The following is a 15,460-nucleotide window of genomic DNA, read 5'->3' as shown; positions in this document are numbered from 1 at the left end:
CCTTCATTTGTTGAACATCCAATGAAAAGAATAAACCGACTTCTCCAAGTTGCCTCAATAATGTATTATGATGATCAAATTGCATATTTTATGAAACTGAACTTTGTTGCCATCTTGTATAACCAACAGGACCCCAAAACCATATCACATTAACGCATGAGAAAAAAAAAACAATATTCATAAATCTACCAAAACTATTTTTCATTAATACAAAATTCACCAAATACAAGATTATTAGTAAGTACCCATGTGTATCTATCACACATCATATCAAATTACATCCGATTACAAGATGCATGCTTTTGGGATTTTGGGATCAAAATTTAGAATCAAGAAATGCAAATGAATCACACCCAGTTTAGATCCAATTCTCTAAATTATATATAGATGGAAATGATCAGATCAAAAGAATTCCGCGTACTGTAACAGGAACCTAAAATCGCCAACCAATCTAACTTACACTTGGGTATAAAAGAATAACCAAGACCACATTTAGGGCAGTCTACCATTTATGTAAAGGTGACTGTTACTTTACTTTAGAGAGAGAGAAAGTTATATTATATATAAAAGTTACTGTTACTTTGCTTAATATATATATATATAAGTGACTGTTAGAGAGAGAAGGTTTGGTAAGGAAACTCTTGTACTGTTATAGGGTACAATGAGAGTAGGCTTGTGGGTTTTGGTCCTGGCGCTGTTAAGTGTAGCTCAGTCGAGCTCAAGCTGCTTCCGTCGAGCATAAAGTGACTGTTAGAGAGAGGAGGTGTTGTCTTCCAAAAAAGCGTTATTTTGGACGAATTTCTAGTGAAAAAATGGATTTTTAGCTATAATTAGGGGTGAACATGAGTCGAGTTCAGTGAGCTAGAGCTGGACTCGGCTAGAGCTCGAGAATAGCTCGATGGAAGCAACTCGAGCTCGACTTGATTAAAGCTCGACAAACTCATTTGAATAGAATTGATATTCATCGTTATGTGTTGAGAACGAGCTCGACTCGATTAAATATCTACAAACTCGTAAACTCGTTTGAATATATCGACTTGATTAAAGCTTGATAAACTCAGTTAAGGTTTGAACTCGACTCAGCAGTTACGTGTCGAGTTTGATCTCAACTCGATTATTTGAACGAGTCAACTCATGAACTCGAGCTCGACTCGTTAAGCAAATGACTCGACTCGAACTCGTCTATGAGCCGAGCTTTAACGAGTCAAAGCTCGAGTCGTTGTTCGCCCTTAGCTATGATTTTGACATGGCCACTTGATTGTAGGGAATTGTTTAGAAAAATTCAAGACAATCTTTCCCTCGTTTTTTTTTGTTTCTCTACTTTAACTATTAAGTTAAAAGGGCCAAATCTCTTTCTTAAATTCATTTAAGGTCGCCTTATAACTTGATTTATAACTGAGGTGGATCATCTGTCAACTACAGTGTTGTGTCAGAATCATTTGATTGTAAATCACACTAATTATGTGAAACATTTGATTTGAAATAAAACAAAAAAAAAACAAACTAGAAAAAAAATTGCATGTTTTAAAAGTACAAATATCAATAATACAACAATCTAACTAAGTTCGCCCGCAATAATACATGTTGCCTCGCATGCTTTGTATTAAAAAATTTTTGTCTAAGGATCAACCATTTTAGCCGTGGACCCGTGATCTCTTAAAAAAAAGAAAAAAAAAAACAGATATCACGTTTCTGAAGTTTCTCATACAGCCACAGATTTTTCTTGGAACTCTGCTAAAGTAAAGAGACGATGGTAAACAATTACTACTTCTTTTCTTGTAGTCAGTGGAATCAAACACTTTAAATGAGATAAAATCACATGTTACTATCACTTATGTGATGTCAATAATCTGGTTTTTAAATGGCACAGAAACATCACATCACAGGTAAATGTTTTGTTTAAGATCTTTGAGGCATGAAAAATCAAGTTTGTGCGATTAGTTTTAGAAATATATATGCATTTGCAATTAAAGTTTAATCTATTGAAAGGAAATAATATGCATATTTACACATTGAAAGGTCGATTTCCATGATCGGTCTGTAATGTGTTTCTTTCCTGGTTTAAATTTCTGGCTCTGCTCGAGTAGGGTGGATCAATCAACTTACAATTGAGATTGAAATTGAAATTAAGGAGACAGATGTATGGACACTGAAGGGCACAACAGCAACCACAAAACAACGATCAAAACTGCAACTCATGATAATGACAAGTTAGGTGCACAACGTACCAGAAAGTCTTCACATTTTTTTCTTTATTTTTCTTTGTACTATGATTTACATTTTAAACAATGTCATGGCCTCTAGGTTAAAGGTTATATATATATATATATATATATACTTTGGACGATGATTTTAACTTTCCAAGCTATCTAATTCGAACTGTTTTATCTATCTATCATAATAGATAGTTAAACAAAAATGAAAAAGGAGAAAAGATTTTTGTCTTTTATTATTATTAGTTTACATTTTTGTTCTTTTTAACTATATAATTTTGTTGAATGGGTGCACGAAATAACCGAATAATTAGAATTATATATATATATATATATATAAAGGGAGAGAGAGAGAGAGAGGCACGCTGTTGCCAGAAAATTCGTGACGGTGTAAAAGGTACGTAAGCAGACTCGGGGCTCATGGGTTTGCCACCTACGAAACCGCCTCTCTCTCTCATCTCTCTCTCTCTTTCCCTCTCTCTGGCTTTCTCTGTCTCTCTTTCTTCAAAAGGAGAAGGAGCTACGACTCGTCTTCCGATTCAGGAATCCGACGGAAGAGCGTCCGTCGGATTTCGCCATCTCCGGCTATTCCGTCGTTCTTGGTTCACCCAGTTGTCTTGGTTCTCTCTCCTCCTCCTCTCTCCCCCTTTCTCTCTTTTAGTGATTTTCTTTCTTTTTCCTTGTTGGGCATTTGAACAATATTTTCACTTTGCTCGTTCTCTCAGTTTTGAATATTTTCTTTCTTCGCCGATGGAGAATCTGGAAACACAAATTGGTGTTTCTGCGTCTCTCTCTGCTCTCTTTTGGCGATGAATCGATAGCGTGGAACTTTTTTTTTTTCCAAAGTTGCTCTTTGTTTATGTTGTTTATATTATGAATATTTGAGATTTTGGCATTTATTCCTTTTAATCTTCCCCACTCTTCTATTGGTTTGATGATCAGGTCTTGCGAGGAGAGGAGGGGTTTGGTTTAGTGTCGCGGTAGACGGCGATGGATCGGAAGTTCGTCCGCTGTTTGTATTTGTGGAGTTTGAGGTATTTTCTGGTGCTTGGGATTGGTTTTGAAAGGATGCTGATGGTCAGAAGAACGGAAATCTCGGTCAGATAGGTGGCGGTTTCGAGGTCAAAGGTGGAGTGTTCATGGATTTGCCTTCCTCTTTTGATCAGTTTGGTGATGGGTAGTGCTAAATTGTGATGAGCGGGTGGGGAGGGTTAAGTATTTTTTCTTTTCTTAGTCGAATGGATGGGTCTTGATGGAAGGTATTTGTAGATTCTTATTCTAAAATATAGGGGAGCGGAGAAGTTGGTAGTCGTTCATCATTGTCCTCAAGATGGGATTGACCCGAGCTTCGTCGGAAGAAATTGACGACGAAATCGCAATAACTTCGCCAAATGGATTTTGCATCGGCGATTGCGAATTGGACGGGTTGTGTGGCAAAATGGGGGAAAATGGGGTCAGGGGGGGCACTTTCTTCTACGGCCAGGGGCTCTCTGGGTCATCTAATGGTGAATTTCGAAGGAACCCAGTCCTGGAATCGTCGAAGGAAGAAAATGAGTTGTTTCCTTTGCTGAATGTGGTTGATGGTGGAGCTGTAAATGATTGGAGACTAAGAAATGGTGTCAATGAAAAACTTGGCTGGTTGACACCGAAGGCGGGAAGAGATGTCCATTGCCCTGTCTCAAGGATTGTGGGTTTTGAGTCGGGCGGTGTGAATTTGTCAGCTCATGGGGCTGAAAGAAGTGATTCTGATGAACTGAACTCCTTCTCAACTATTGATAAATTTGGTAAGTTAGACGATGTAAATGGATTGCAGGCCAGGAAGCGCATGTTGTCCCCTCTTAATGGTATATTGCAATCAAACAGGTTGGGTAGTGATCTTTTCGATATTGATACACCGAACAGACAGGAAACTTTTTATAGAGCTGCAAGTGTTCAATCACATGGGGATTGTAGGGCGAGTATGTCACAGGATAGTAAGCAAGCTAATGTGGGTGATGGGAACCATTTAAGTGACTCCTCCCCATGGGCTATAGCTAGGTGCTACAGATTTGATTCCGTTATTAGTAACAGTAAATTGGATCCTCTAGTTTTTACCGATGGTCCATTACTCAACGAGGAAGAGCGGAGTACTTATAATCGTTTCTGTGAAATTCCTGGTACTATTCCCTACAAAGAAGCAGGTGGAATGAGGGTTCTGGTGAGGGCAATAGCTACTTCTCCTAGCAAAGTGTCGCTTCCTCTATCCATGTCTCCTCTTCGTCCAAAAAGTTACGATAGAAAGCTCGATGATAGGATTCAAGGCAGGTTAGTTGATGCTGAAGGGGGGTTCAATGTCACAAGCAAGTCTTTTGAGGAATGCAGGATTTTGCAGAAAGACTCGGACCCGTGCACTCCAGACTGTAACTTTCTTGATGCTCATTATTGGAGTACCAATGACAATCACCTGCCTCAGGCGGCAAAGTTAGTTCGTAACCTTAGTGGACTCCCGGTTCGAAGGTCTTTGGTTGGTTCATTTGAAGAGTCTCTGTTATCAGGCAGATTTTCATCCAGCAAGACTAGCCAGGTTTGGATGCTGTGAACACTCCAATCAATCTGTTCCTTTGTTTCTGCAGTGAATTGAACCTTTCTGATTATTACATATCTATGAATCAGTATTTCCATCTCTTGTTTTGATTATTTAATTTTGCTAACCTATTAAATGGTTTTTTTTATTGCTCTTTTGGCTTATTTGTGAAATGCTTTGGTGCGCCAGTGAGTTTGCTTTTCCCGTTTGTGACTTGATTCAATTTTTAGAAAATCTTTAGATAGCATTTTTTTTTCTGTTATCTTTCCTAATTAATTTTTATTTAAAATATTTTGCAGAAGATAGATGGATTCTTAGCTGTTCTTAGTGTAACTGGGGGGAGCTTTTCTCCACCTTCCCAGAAACTTCCCTTCTCTGTAACCAGTGTAGATGGGGATAGCTGCTTACTATATTATGCATCTATTGATCTTGCGAGCAATGGAAACAAGTGCAAAGGGCCACAAATGAGAAGAAGCTTAAGCACCATGGATTATTTGTCTTCCAAAAGTCGCACACGGATCCCAATGAAAGGACGAATACAACTGGTACTGGGTCCCTAGTTCTCAAAATTGATTGGTGATCAAGTAAGTTAGGCAGGTCGTCTCATGAATATAATGCATGTGGATGCCTTTTGCGAACCAAGTAATTCTAAAATCATCCAACTAACCAAAAACTTACACTTTTGGTTCAGCTTGACCTAGTCTAGTCTAGTGTGAAGTGAGCATTCTCAGATAATATTGCTGCTAAAACAGATAAGATTGCTGCTAAAATACCAAAGGCAAAGGTGAGAAAGTAATTTTTGATTTGATTGCAAAATTAGCTTTGTCGTGCACCACAGTAACCTTTGGTAGTTCCGCACACAAAGTCATGTAGATGTGAGTCATTGTAATCCTTCATAATCAGAATGCATGTGTTTCCATTTTGATTTTGAACCTTTGACTTGCAATGTTGTTTCTAGTTTCAGTATGTATAACGAGGCTGTTGTAATAATCACACTACTGTTAGTTCCATATTGAAAAGGCTTTACTACTTCTGGTTGTACTTTCCGGGTTTTTTCTCACTGTGTTTGTTGCTCAGGAGACAGTCTTTATATGATCCCATTTAAATGTCTCAAGAACTGGACTTTGCAGAAATATGTAACATAATCATGTTTTCCAGGCTAAGATGTGATATTGTGGTATTCCAAGATATTGGTTGAAAATTCTGTTACTCACAGTTTTCAACTGCTTTGTACTGGGACTTGCTCTATCTTTTATTTCTACTGAAAAATAATAAACTATATGGGGGTATAAGTTAACAAATCTTTGACTTTTGGATAAGAGATTTACCATTTTAGTTATGAAGGGCTTATGGTTGATTGTATTATTCTAATTAGTGTGTTGATAACACTTCTTCTCAATGTTTCAGGTCCTCAGTAATCCGGAGAAGACACCGGTCCACACCTTTTTCTGCAATTATGATTTAAGTGACATGCCTGCAGGTACCAAGGTATGTTGTCATAAGGAAAATATTTTCCTTATCTTATGCATGTTCCACTCCTTCCATGTGAAAAATTCTATAATAAACTTGCACAAAATATGCAACAAGAAATTGGTTTTCATCTTTCCCTTGACTGTTTCATTTTATCAACCAGTAGTAACAAATCTGTTATAGTCTATAACAGATTTCTTATTTTCTATCTGAGCTTTGACCATGGAAAATCCTTTTGCACACTCTGCATGATTGTCATACATGCTGCTATTGCACTTCACAGGCATAGTCGAACATGCAATTGGCATGTTCTTTATTCGTTACATTGTAATATTGATCCTTTATTTACTTTTGTTTTTCATATTAAAAAGTTTGAGGTTGGTTATTTAGGTTCTTATTCAACATATGCATATTATGTGATGTTTAAGATGTTTAATGAATGTTGTGGTTTAGCTACTTTTGTCCTAATCCATGTTGGAGATTATAATTTTGTGGGAGACTCGACTCAAGATGCTAGGGAGACCTTCAAGTGGGATGTTTCAGTGGGTCTTTTTTCACAAACTCTGCTCAGTTGGAGTCACTAGAGTATGTCATTTGAAGTGCATAGTATCTTTGTTGTCGCATGCATGTTAGCTACAACCGGATTGCAAAAGCAATTGTGTGAACGCTTTCGTTTACTCAAACAAAATTAGAGCAGGATGAAGGTATACAACTATAAAATTTTGCGGCTGCCATGTAAAACTTCTACGAGAGATAATGACATGGATAGATTTGTTATGTGTATGTTATACTCTGTAAGTAGAAAAATGAAATGCAGATCTCTTTGTTGTTACCTTTGTGGAAGTCATGTGATTGGATGCTTCTGGTTTACTGCGATAGAATTAACATGCGAACAAGGATTAACGTGCGTACATGGATATAGACATGGACACCATTTTCCATTTCATTTTCCATTGTTCTAGGCTCCCAGAATACCCTTTTCATGTTTGTTGCAGGAGTTGGGTCCTTGGGAATAGGAATAATAGAATGCATATTGGCAAATATACATATTTTGGTTGGTGATATAACTTTCGTGTGCAAAAATGTCGTCTGCCCTCATCCCCTATTTTGGCAAAAGACGGAAATTTGAGTGGATCGAGGCTGTGACCTTACCTTTACAAATATTGATCCATCAGCTTCACAGATTCTGTTGCTTGTAGACATGCTAAACTATTTTGTGAAGAAAACCTGTAAGAGTATTTATAGTGGTGTATTTCAATTTGTGATACAGACCTTCATGCGCCAAAAGGTCACCTTAGCATCATCAATGAGCCTGGTTAGGGAAGGAGATCACAGTGTTGCACAAAAAAATGTTCCTGCGGCTCCTCCGGAATCAGAAAGAAGCCACAATGTACAGCTTCCTACCAAACATGCTGGCTCTAATTGTCACTGTATGTATAAAATGGAGTCTGGGAGGCGCCATTCTGAAAATTTGAATAAAGCAGCATCTGACTACATAAATTGTATATATTCAGACGCACAACAGGTTGATGTACTCAACACTGAAAGGACAGATTCATTGATCTTTTCACCTGGAGCCTATTCTAATACCCCCAACAGCGCTGACATCAATATGAAATTGGAGGATGTGAACAACCTTTGCAACAGTCGATATGAGAAGATTCACAATGAGGAGTTCAGCGGCTTCAGCCCCATGGATATATGTGAGGGACCTGAAAAGAAACATGTAGATACTTCCCCAAAATTGAATATAGGTGCTGCCATTTCTGGTGTTTTAAGATATGCTCTGCATCTTCGTTTCTTATGCCCCCCAAAGAAATCCGGCAGGTCCATGCAGAGGTGCAAGTCAGATCCATTCTCTGTTCCTCAGGGAAGCAATTTGCATGGTGACGCTGAACGGCGCTTCTACTTGTATGGTGATTTAAGGGTTGTTTTCCCTCAACGTCATGCAGATTCAGATGAAGGAAAGGTACTCATTTTTTTCTTTAATACCCTTATCTGGTATTCAAAGTTATTCTAGTTGATGCATGCTACGTTAGGGTCAAGGATGACAAATTTATAGTCTCTTAGTCAAGTGATGGTAACTTCAGACGTTTGCTAGATCATACTTGATGCAAAGACTGGATCTAGAAGATCATAAAAGAAGGCTATATTCCTCCATGGTGGTTGGGGCAGGAAGATGAGCTCTTTGAATGTCAGAGCAAGTACTGCATTGATGGTTTGATTGTTGATCTGATCGTGTCTTGCTTTGGCAATTGCATGAATAGTGCTTTCTCTAACGACATGTTGGCTTATGACAATATCTTTCGATTCTCATAGTTTATGGTACTACACCATATTATTTCTTTTCTGTTATGAAGATTTTGGAGTTCCTCTTTCACTAATGACTATTTGACTATATCAGAATGAGTTCTTGTGTTACATTCTGCAGTTGTTTGAACTCTTTTATCTTTGTCTATGGATCTTAATGAAGCTTAAGTCAATGTTGTGTGGATAATAATGTTCAAGATTCTATTTTTAGATCTCTACATGATATACTCGTGAACTAAGCAGTTTTAATTGGTAGCAAAGGTTAGATGAATTGGCATGCTCTTGACTGGTTTTTATATACAGTCTCATCTTTGTTCTTTCTGTGCAGTTACATGTGGAGCATCATTGCCCGGCAGATCCAAAATATTTTGATATCGGCTTCTGACATCAATAGCCTGGTGTCTTAAGCTAATTTGTACATAACAGAACGTGAGCCCATTCATCTGGGCACATCACCATAAACTGTACAGAACTACTTTTCCAATAATAATCTTTAGTTTATGTCAATCTTTTCTTAATGAGAACTACTTTTCCAATAATAAGCTTTAGTTGATCTCAATCTTTTCATAATGTGTTGCTGCCTTTCCAGGGTAATTCGGGTCTTGCATTTGTTGGTTTTCATTTCTACTGCATTAGTTTTGTCGAGATATCCCAATCTAACCAGGTTTAGGGCCCACTCGTTTGGCATTGATTTAGTTTTCTGCGAAAACCTTGGTAGATGGAGGTCAATTAACGCGGGCCCACTATGAAACCTTTCTTTTTCTGCCTTTTTTGGGATCTGAAACTTTTACCGACTACTTCCATCAGATTGAAGCTTTCATTTCTACTCCACTTATTGACTTGCCTGTTCATTTCTTTATCTGGTTTCCCTTTTATGCACCACAGTTGGCTGCATAAAACCCTGAGATTAGTTCTCCCTGAGTTCTATCGACAGAGTGGAGTCTCGCTTCCCTATCTATCCCTCTTGGGGTTATCTGTTTAGCTGTGCTGAAGCATGAAGTTAGGGGGATGGGAATAAAGATGGGTCATGTCAGCGATATGTTGAGTCGATGATAGTGTAAGAATACAGACGCAGTGGATCTGACCTGATCATCATCTACCATCGTCTCCAGCCCAAAGCAAGTGGAGTCTCCCATTTTCAGTTTCTTCCCCCAACCTAGCTGCTTAATCACTTTGCTTGGATCTCGAGTGTAGGTAAAGGGAATGGTCTAGAAGGGGGCTCGCAGCCTTTTATTTCTCTGGAGGGTCCAGAAAAACTTACATTTAATTTAATGGTGTATGAGAACCAATTGATCTTGTAGGTTGGTGACTTTCAACAGAAAATTTTTCAAGTGTGGGTCATATTTTGTAGCAGTTTTAAAATGATTGGCGTTAGCTTTTTTCAACTCACAAAATCTAATCTAGCCGTCAGATTTTCATCATTTTCTTTTTTCATTTTGGAACATTTTGCACTCTTTTATGCTGTCAGATCTATCAGAAAGGAAAAAACATCCAAAGACGCACATGTGACATATATTTGAAGAGACATTTAAAGAGCCCATATACAAATTAAATAGCATCTAATTTCTTTTAGTCCATCTATGAGATCCACGGCCGAGGCAGCAGACGTGATTCACTTTCTTCATTTATAAAAACCTGCTTTTGTTTTTACTTTTTAGTATTAAGTTTTTAGTGTCATATATAGCTGTTAGTTTTTCTACACAAAGAATAGATATAGACGTAAAACTCATTTGACTGAAAATAGTTTTTTTATCATTAAATAAATAGTATAATAACATCTTTGTGACCATAATAAGAAAAAAAAAAGCTTGTAATCTTGTAAATTTATGTTGTCTGGGCTGGCTATCCAGAAAAGGGGAAAAAAATTCTGAGATATAAATTTTTGGTCCATACCCAATGTTGTCAACATCGGATTTTCCATCATTTTTCTGGTTGAAATAATTTAAAAATAACTGAAAACAATTTAAAAAATACATTTTCTTCAAAAACCCATATTGGTCAAATACCAATGACAAAGAGAACTTTGCATAAACCACATTCTCTGTGTGTGTGTGTGTGTGAAATGTGTATACAAACGAGGCTTGGACTGGTCGTGAAAATCTGAGTGACTTCAGTAACAGGGGCAGTGGCCACTGGCCAGTGCAAGGAAGGGCTAATCTGAAGTGAAGTTAGTAATGTTTGGGGGGACAGGACAGACAGCTCCCTCTTGTTCTCTGTCAATGGCTGTCACCTCAATCCCACGTTTGGCTCAATATCAGAGATTCCATTGCCCATTCCCCAAAAGCGAACCTCAATTCTTTCCCTTTTAACTGCCAACTAGAAACTGGACCTCTTCCCTTTGGTTAAGCCAAAGAGCAGCAGTCTTCAACCACTGCCTCTGCATCTGATACGTCTCTAGTTGGTAAATTTCTTTCCAGTTCTTTTCCACCCTTCCTTCTTTGATCCGTCCATGCAGAATATCTATGAGAAAGAACTAGTTTCAGCCTTTCAGGGTGTCAAGCCACGACGCTGACTGAGAAAGTTCTACTGTCCGTCTGTCTAAACTCAAAAAAAAGTGGGCGTTGAAAGCGTGGCATTGACCAACTGGTAGCATCGTGTTGCATGAATGCTATCTGTAAAACTAAATCGGGGTTGTGAGTCTTAAATAGAGATGTCGATGGATATAAATCCATCTTTTACCATATCTGGATTAGAATTCCGATGAAGAAACTGATGAAGCAAAGTTGATATCATATTAGAATCTGATTTGTAAATTCATAATCCAAATCCCTTCATCATTTAACTTTTATCTTCACATATGAATCTGAATCCCACTTATATATGCAACCAATTGTGGACCACATTATGATGAAGAACCGGCCTTCGAAGCATATGGACATTGGGTATTGGATATTTTGTTTAAAACTGAACCTGATTGGACATTTTTTTTTAAAACCGAATCCAAATCTAAATCCAGTTGGGTAGCGCCCGATCTGATTTGTTAATCGAATGTAAGTCTTTTCCATATCTGACCTTTTTGAAGCAGTTTGGTTGGATATGACATATTTAGTTTCAAACCACAAGAATGGGGCTGCAAATTGAGGCCGTGAAAGAGGCAACGACTATGCTTTTCATAATCACAGCAGATTGCTCATTTCTTCAAGTTTTATCAGCTTTTATCTTTTTGCTTCTGTGGAAATCATGGCAATTGCAGATCTTTTGGATCTCTCTCTGCTCTCTTCCGCCACATGAATACTGCCAACTTCTTCTCCTCGTTAAGTACAATTTTGTTCCTCTAACTTTCACTCGACAGGAAATTCTAGTTCTCCAAATTCTTCACTTTCTGAACCAACTGTTTACACTTCAAGAATTGCTTGACTGGCAATCCCATTTACAGAATTCCTCTTGTTTAATAATCTAATCCTTTGCTTCACTTTCTTTTCCTGAAAAATCTTTGCCTTGTAATAAACAAGCTGTACTGCGTTGGCCAAATGATACTATTGAAATCCCTTCGATTTTTTGTTGTTTTAAAGAGCATTCGGCCATCTACATAGTTCACATGCGGGACAAGAAAGAACAGAATATGTTCTACCCAAAGTAGATATTTGAAATGTGATAACACTAAAGTTAAATGACTTCATATAAAGTATCTGACAGTTCGGCCGTCGCTTAAAAAATCTAGTCATCATGAAGAAAATTCTTCTTCCTTCATTAGAAGTCTAGTGATCATGCGAATGGATGACAGACAAATCCGAGTTATTTACTCTTTTTTCAGATGGGGATAATCTCATATATATCCATACCAAATGACTAAATTAATTTAAAAGAAAACCAAGTTTGCCAACAAAAGAAAATAAAAAAGACGAATACAGATGAACTCACTGGAACTTCTGCGTTTCTCGAAAAGAAGATGATGGTGATAGATAAGTTGCACCTCTGTGTATCGACAAGCGGAGAACCAATCAAGTTGGAGCTGAAAAAGCTTTCGAAAACACCAAAAAATAATTAAACAGAACAAAGATGGGAAGATCATCATTTTGAAAAGAGGAAACATCAATGTTTTTTGGTGGGGATCGAATTGAGGGCACAGGCCGAGGTGGGGAGTCTTTACTCGATATAAACCAGTAGCCTTGATGAATGACATATCGACCTTTTGAAGCGGCCAATAAGGAGCTCCATTTTTTCTGCTTTCCCTCTCTCTCTCTCAGTCTCATTATACGTAGTCTTCCAATACTAGTACACCCCACCTCTGCGCCATGGAAAGATGAATGCTGCATCTCCTCTTTCGCACCACTCTCAACCAGAATCGCCACCGTCTCATGCCTAAGCGCCCCCTACTCTCTCTCTCTCTCTCTCTCTCTCTCTCTCTCTCTCTACACACACACACACATATATTACTCTGTCATTACAGTTTGTTTTTTCACATGTAAATATCAGTGATAAAAATTATAAATTAGAGCGTGACATTATGGAAGCGAGGCCTTGCATTTTCACTTTCCTAACATAGCGGGCGGTAGATATCAGGATAGCTTGTTTTTCAGACACAGCTCTATCGTACAATCGATTCATTAGAAACCACATATTTTGTGGGACTTATTTGCGTCTATCACCTACCAATTTCTCTTTCTCTCTCTCTCTCTCTCTCTCTTTCCCTATATATATATATATATATATATATATATATATATTATATATATATATATATATATATATAGGGTTATTAAGACGGGAAGCACGGAGAGACACGCTTGAAAGCACGTTCATGCACGCATGAAAGATCAAATGGCATCACGATATCAGACACAGATAGGCAGCCTGCCACTTCCCTCAACTTCACCCATTGTACGGAACACCACCACCATTACGTTAGGCACGCAGACGCATACGCAGAGAGGTGGCTGCAACCATGCATGCGTGCATGCCGATGCAGTTTCGCTCTGCTGGCGAGAAGCTTGGCGGAGAAGGAGCGTGGTCTGAACGAGGTCCTTTTCTGTCGTCTCCTCCGTGCAGTTCTTCGCACTGAAGGCAATTTCAGAGACACCACCATGGTTGTTCTTCGAGGAAACGGTAAAAAATTTTCTCGCGAGATATCAGAAAGCAGGAGAAAGGCATGAGCGGCGCATCAATTTACATGGAAATGACAATCGGCAGTGGGAGAAGAAGAAAAAGAAGAGAGAGAGAGAGAGAGATCAGAGACAGCGAGTTCAATAATGATATCAGTTACCATTTCAGAGCATTTAGCTCGACGGGGGGGCTAAACATGGAGTAGGGCCTCCCAACATCACAAAAGGGTTACATTGACCTATAGCAGTAGGCTCACCAGAATTTAATGCAGAGCATTTTCAATGCAATCCCAGCCATAATCACACAAAGAAAATGAAGACGAGTACACGAGGAATATTTGCATAAATAGAATCCTATTATTAGCCTCCCCTTCATTTCATTTTCAGACAACCAGGCAAGCCGTGCTCTTCTCTTCCCCTCTTCTCCAAATGAACAAAACCCACCGGTGGAACCAGTGGTGAGGTCAAGGGTTCGAACCCTGCAGATGGCTACATCTAATCTAAGATCAAGTTAACCTAAGCTAACAAAGAAAAAGACGACTACCCAAAGAAGAGAAGAAGAAGAAGTTGAAGAAGAAGAAAGAGATAACAAGCAGAGAAGAAGGTGGTATGGAACTATAGGTGCAAAGAGAGGTCAAGGTTTACATAGTCGCCCTCCTGAGACTGCTCTTGTTGGTGGGCCTGGCTCCATTGCTGGTGGTGGCTCAACGAGAGGTGGGGGAGGTGGTGGGCGTACGGAAGCGCCGCCGTCGACTGCGGCGGCGGGGAGGCGAGGCTCCTCCTTGCTGCCGCCCTCTCCTTCTTGTGGGCGTTCTGGTGGCCGCCGAGGGCCTGGGAGGTGCAGAACTTCCTGGAGCAGTACAGGCAGGAGAACATTCTAGAGGACTCCATGGGGGGGTTCTGCATGATGTGGTGGTGCTCACTCGAGGAGGGAGGGTGGGAGGGTTTGTGGAAGAAGGAGAAGAAGCCGGGGTCCGCCATTGATGAGGAAGACAAGCAAAGGGTTGGTGCAAGTGAGAGATAGATAGCACAAGGCCACAATCTCTCTCTCTCTCTCTCTTTCTCTCTCTCTCTCTCTCTCTCTCTCTCTCAAAAGTGAAGGGGAAGCCTTCTATTTCACATGCACTTAGGCCTCTGCATGCGAAATGACCAGGATGCCCTTGCTTCTGGTGGTGTCTTTTCAAAATTATTTATTATTTAACTACATGCATATTTTTTTATAATTTTCTGGTGGGATGATTCACCTGCAAAAAAAAATGGTGTGTGGAGAACGTGCTTGGTTTTTTATTGGTAGAGACAGCGTTTAATGGCTATAAGCGAAGCTAAGAGGCTGGATGAAGAAGAGAGAGAAGCTCCAAGGCGGGGGTTTACCGTTTTCTGAAATGCATGATGTTTGAAAATGGTGGAAGAAAAAAAAATTATAATCTTTTACAGTTGATCGCAGCACTGCTGATGATGTTCATGAAGGCCATGGCCTCTTCCACATTACTTATCCACTAGCCGCGCTTTCTCAGGAGGATGCCTTCATTTCCCATGACCTGAAAATCTCTCTCTCTCTCTCTCTCTCTCTCTCTCTCTATATATATATATATATATATATATATATATATATATATATATATATATATATATATATAATTGGATCATTGCAAAATCAAAATCAATTCATCTGCCAACACAGTGGTGCCATGCATCGCTTGTATATGCTGATTTTTTTAATAATTGTAAGGTTTTTTGTTACTTCAAGCATTTTTGCTGTTCTTCTTTTGATGCTCTGATTATAATTTTTGATTTTTATGTAACACTATGGTACGTCGTGATCTTTCTCTATTTTCCTCTCTTCTTTCAATGCTCAAAAGTAA

General features: G+C 38.9%; 2 protein-coding genes across 6 annotated transcripts; one reads left to right on the top strand and one right to left on the bottom strand.

Moving 5' to 3' along the window:
* The first annotated feature begins 2,567 nt into the window (after positions 1-2,567).
* Positions 2,568-9,063, top strand: LOC116257413 (uncharacterized). 5 transcript variants are annotated; one of them, XM_031634134.1, is made up of 7 exons: positions 2,632-2,833; positions 3,156-4,776; positions 5,076-5,321; positions 6,184-6,264; positions 7,517-7,676; positions 7,761-8,215; positions 8,885-9,063. In XM_031634134.1, the coding sequence occupies exons 2-7, from the start codon at positions 3,544-3,546 to the stop codon at positions 8,939-8,941; spliced, it is 2,232 nt and encodes a 743-aa protein (XP_031489994.1). In that variant the 5' UTR covers positions 2,632-2,833; positions 3,156-3,543; the 3' UTR covers positions 8,942-9,063. The 5 variants fall into 5 exon arrangements, with proteins under 5 accessions (XP_031489993.1, XP_031489994.1, XP_031489992.1 ...); XM_031634133.2 differs by lacking the exon at positions 2,632-2,833 and adding an exon at positions 2,568-2,610 and having other exon boundaries at positions 7,517-8,215; XM_031634132.1 differs by having other exon boundaries at positions 2,632-2,815; positions 7,517-8,215.
* Positions 9,064-14,213: 5,150 nt separating this feature from the next.
* Positions 14,214-14,579, bottom strand: LOC116257185 (zinc finger protein KNUCKLES). Its single transcript, XM_031633798.1, has one exon. The coding sequence runs from the start codon at positions 14,577-14,579 to the stop codon at positions 14,214-14,216; it is 366 nt and encodes a 121-aa protein (XP_031489658.1).
* Between the last annotated feature and the right edge of the window lie 881 nt (positions 14,580-15,460).

This window comes from Nymphaea colorata, chromosome 7 (genome assembly GCF_008831285.2).
Source record: "Nymphaea colorata isolate Beijing-Zhang1983 chromosome 7, ASM883128v2, whole genome shotgun sequence".
NCBI classification, from domain to species: domain Eukaryota; kingdom Viridiplantae; phylum Streptophyta; class Magnoliopsida; order Nymphaeales; family Nymphaeaceae; genus Nymphaea; species Nymphaea colorata.
Note: the sequence above shows the minus strand (reverse complement) of the source record. Positions and strands in the feature narration are given on the sequence as shown.

What these genes read in the sequence shown, in the direction of transcription:
- LOC116257413 (XM_031634133.2), top strand. Translation starts at nt 3,544, where the DNA reads ATGGGATTGACCCGAGCTTCGTCGGAAGAAATTGACGACGAAATCGCA. An exon ending in CATCCAGCAAGACTAGCCAG is followed by an intron (nt 4,777 to 5,075) that starts GTTTGGATGCTG and finishes AATATTTTGCAG; the next exon opens with AAGATAGATGGATTCTTAGC. An exon ending in ACATGCCTGCAGGTACCAAG is followed by an intron (nt 6,265 to 7,516) that starts GTATGTTGTCAT and finishes TTTGTGATACAG; the next exon opens with ACCTTCATGCGCCAAAAGGT.
- LOC116257185 (XM_031633798.1), bottom strand. Translation starts at nt 14,579, where the DNA reads ATGGCGGACCCCGGCTTCTTCTCCTTCTTCCACAAACCCTCCCACCCT.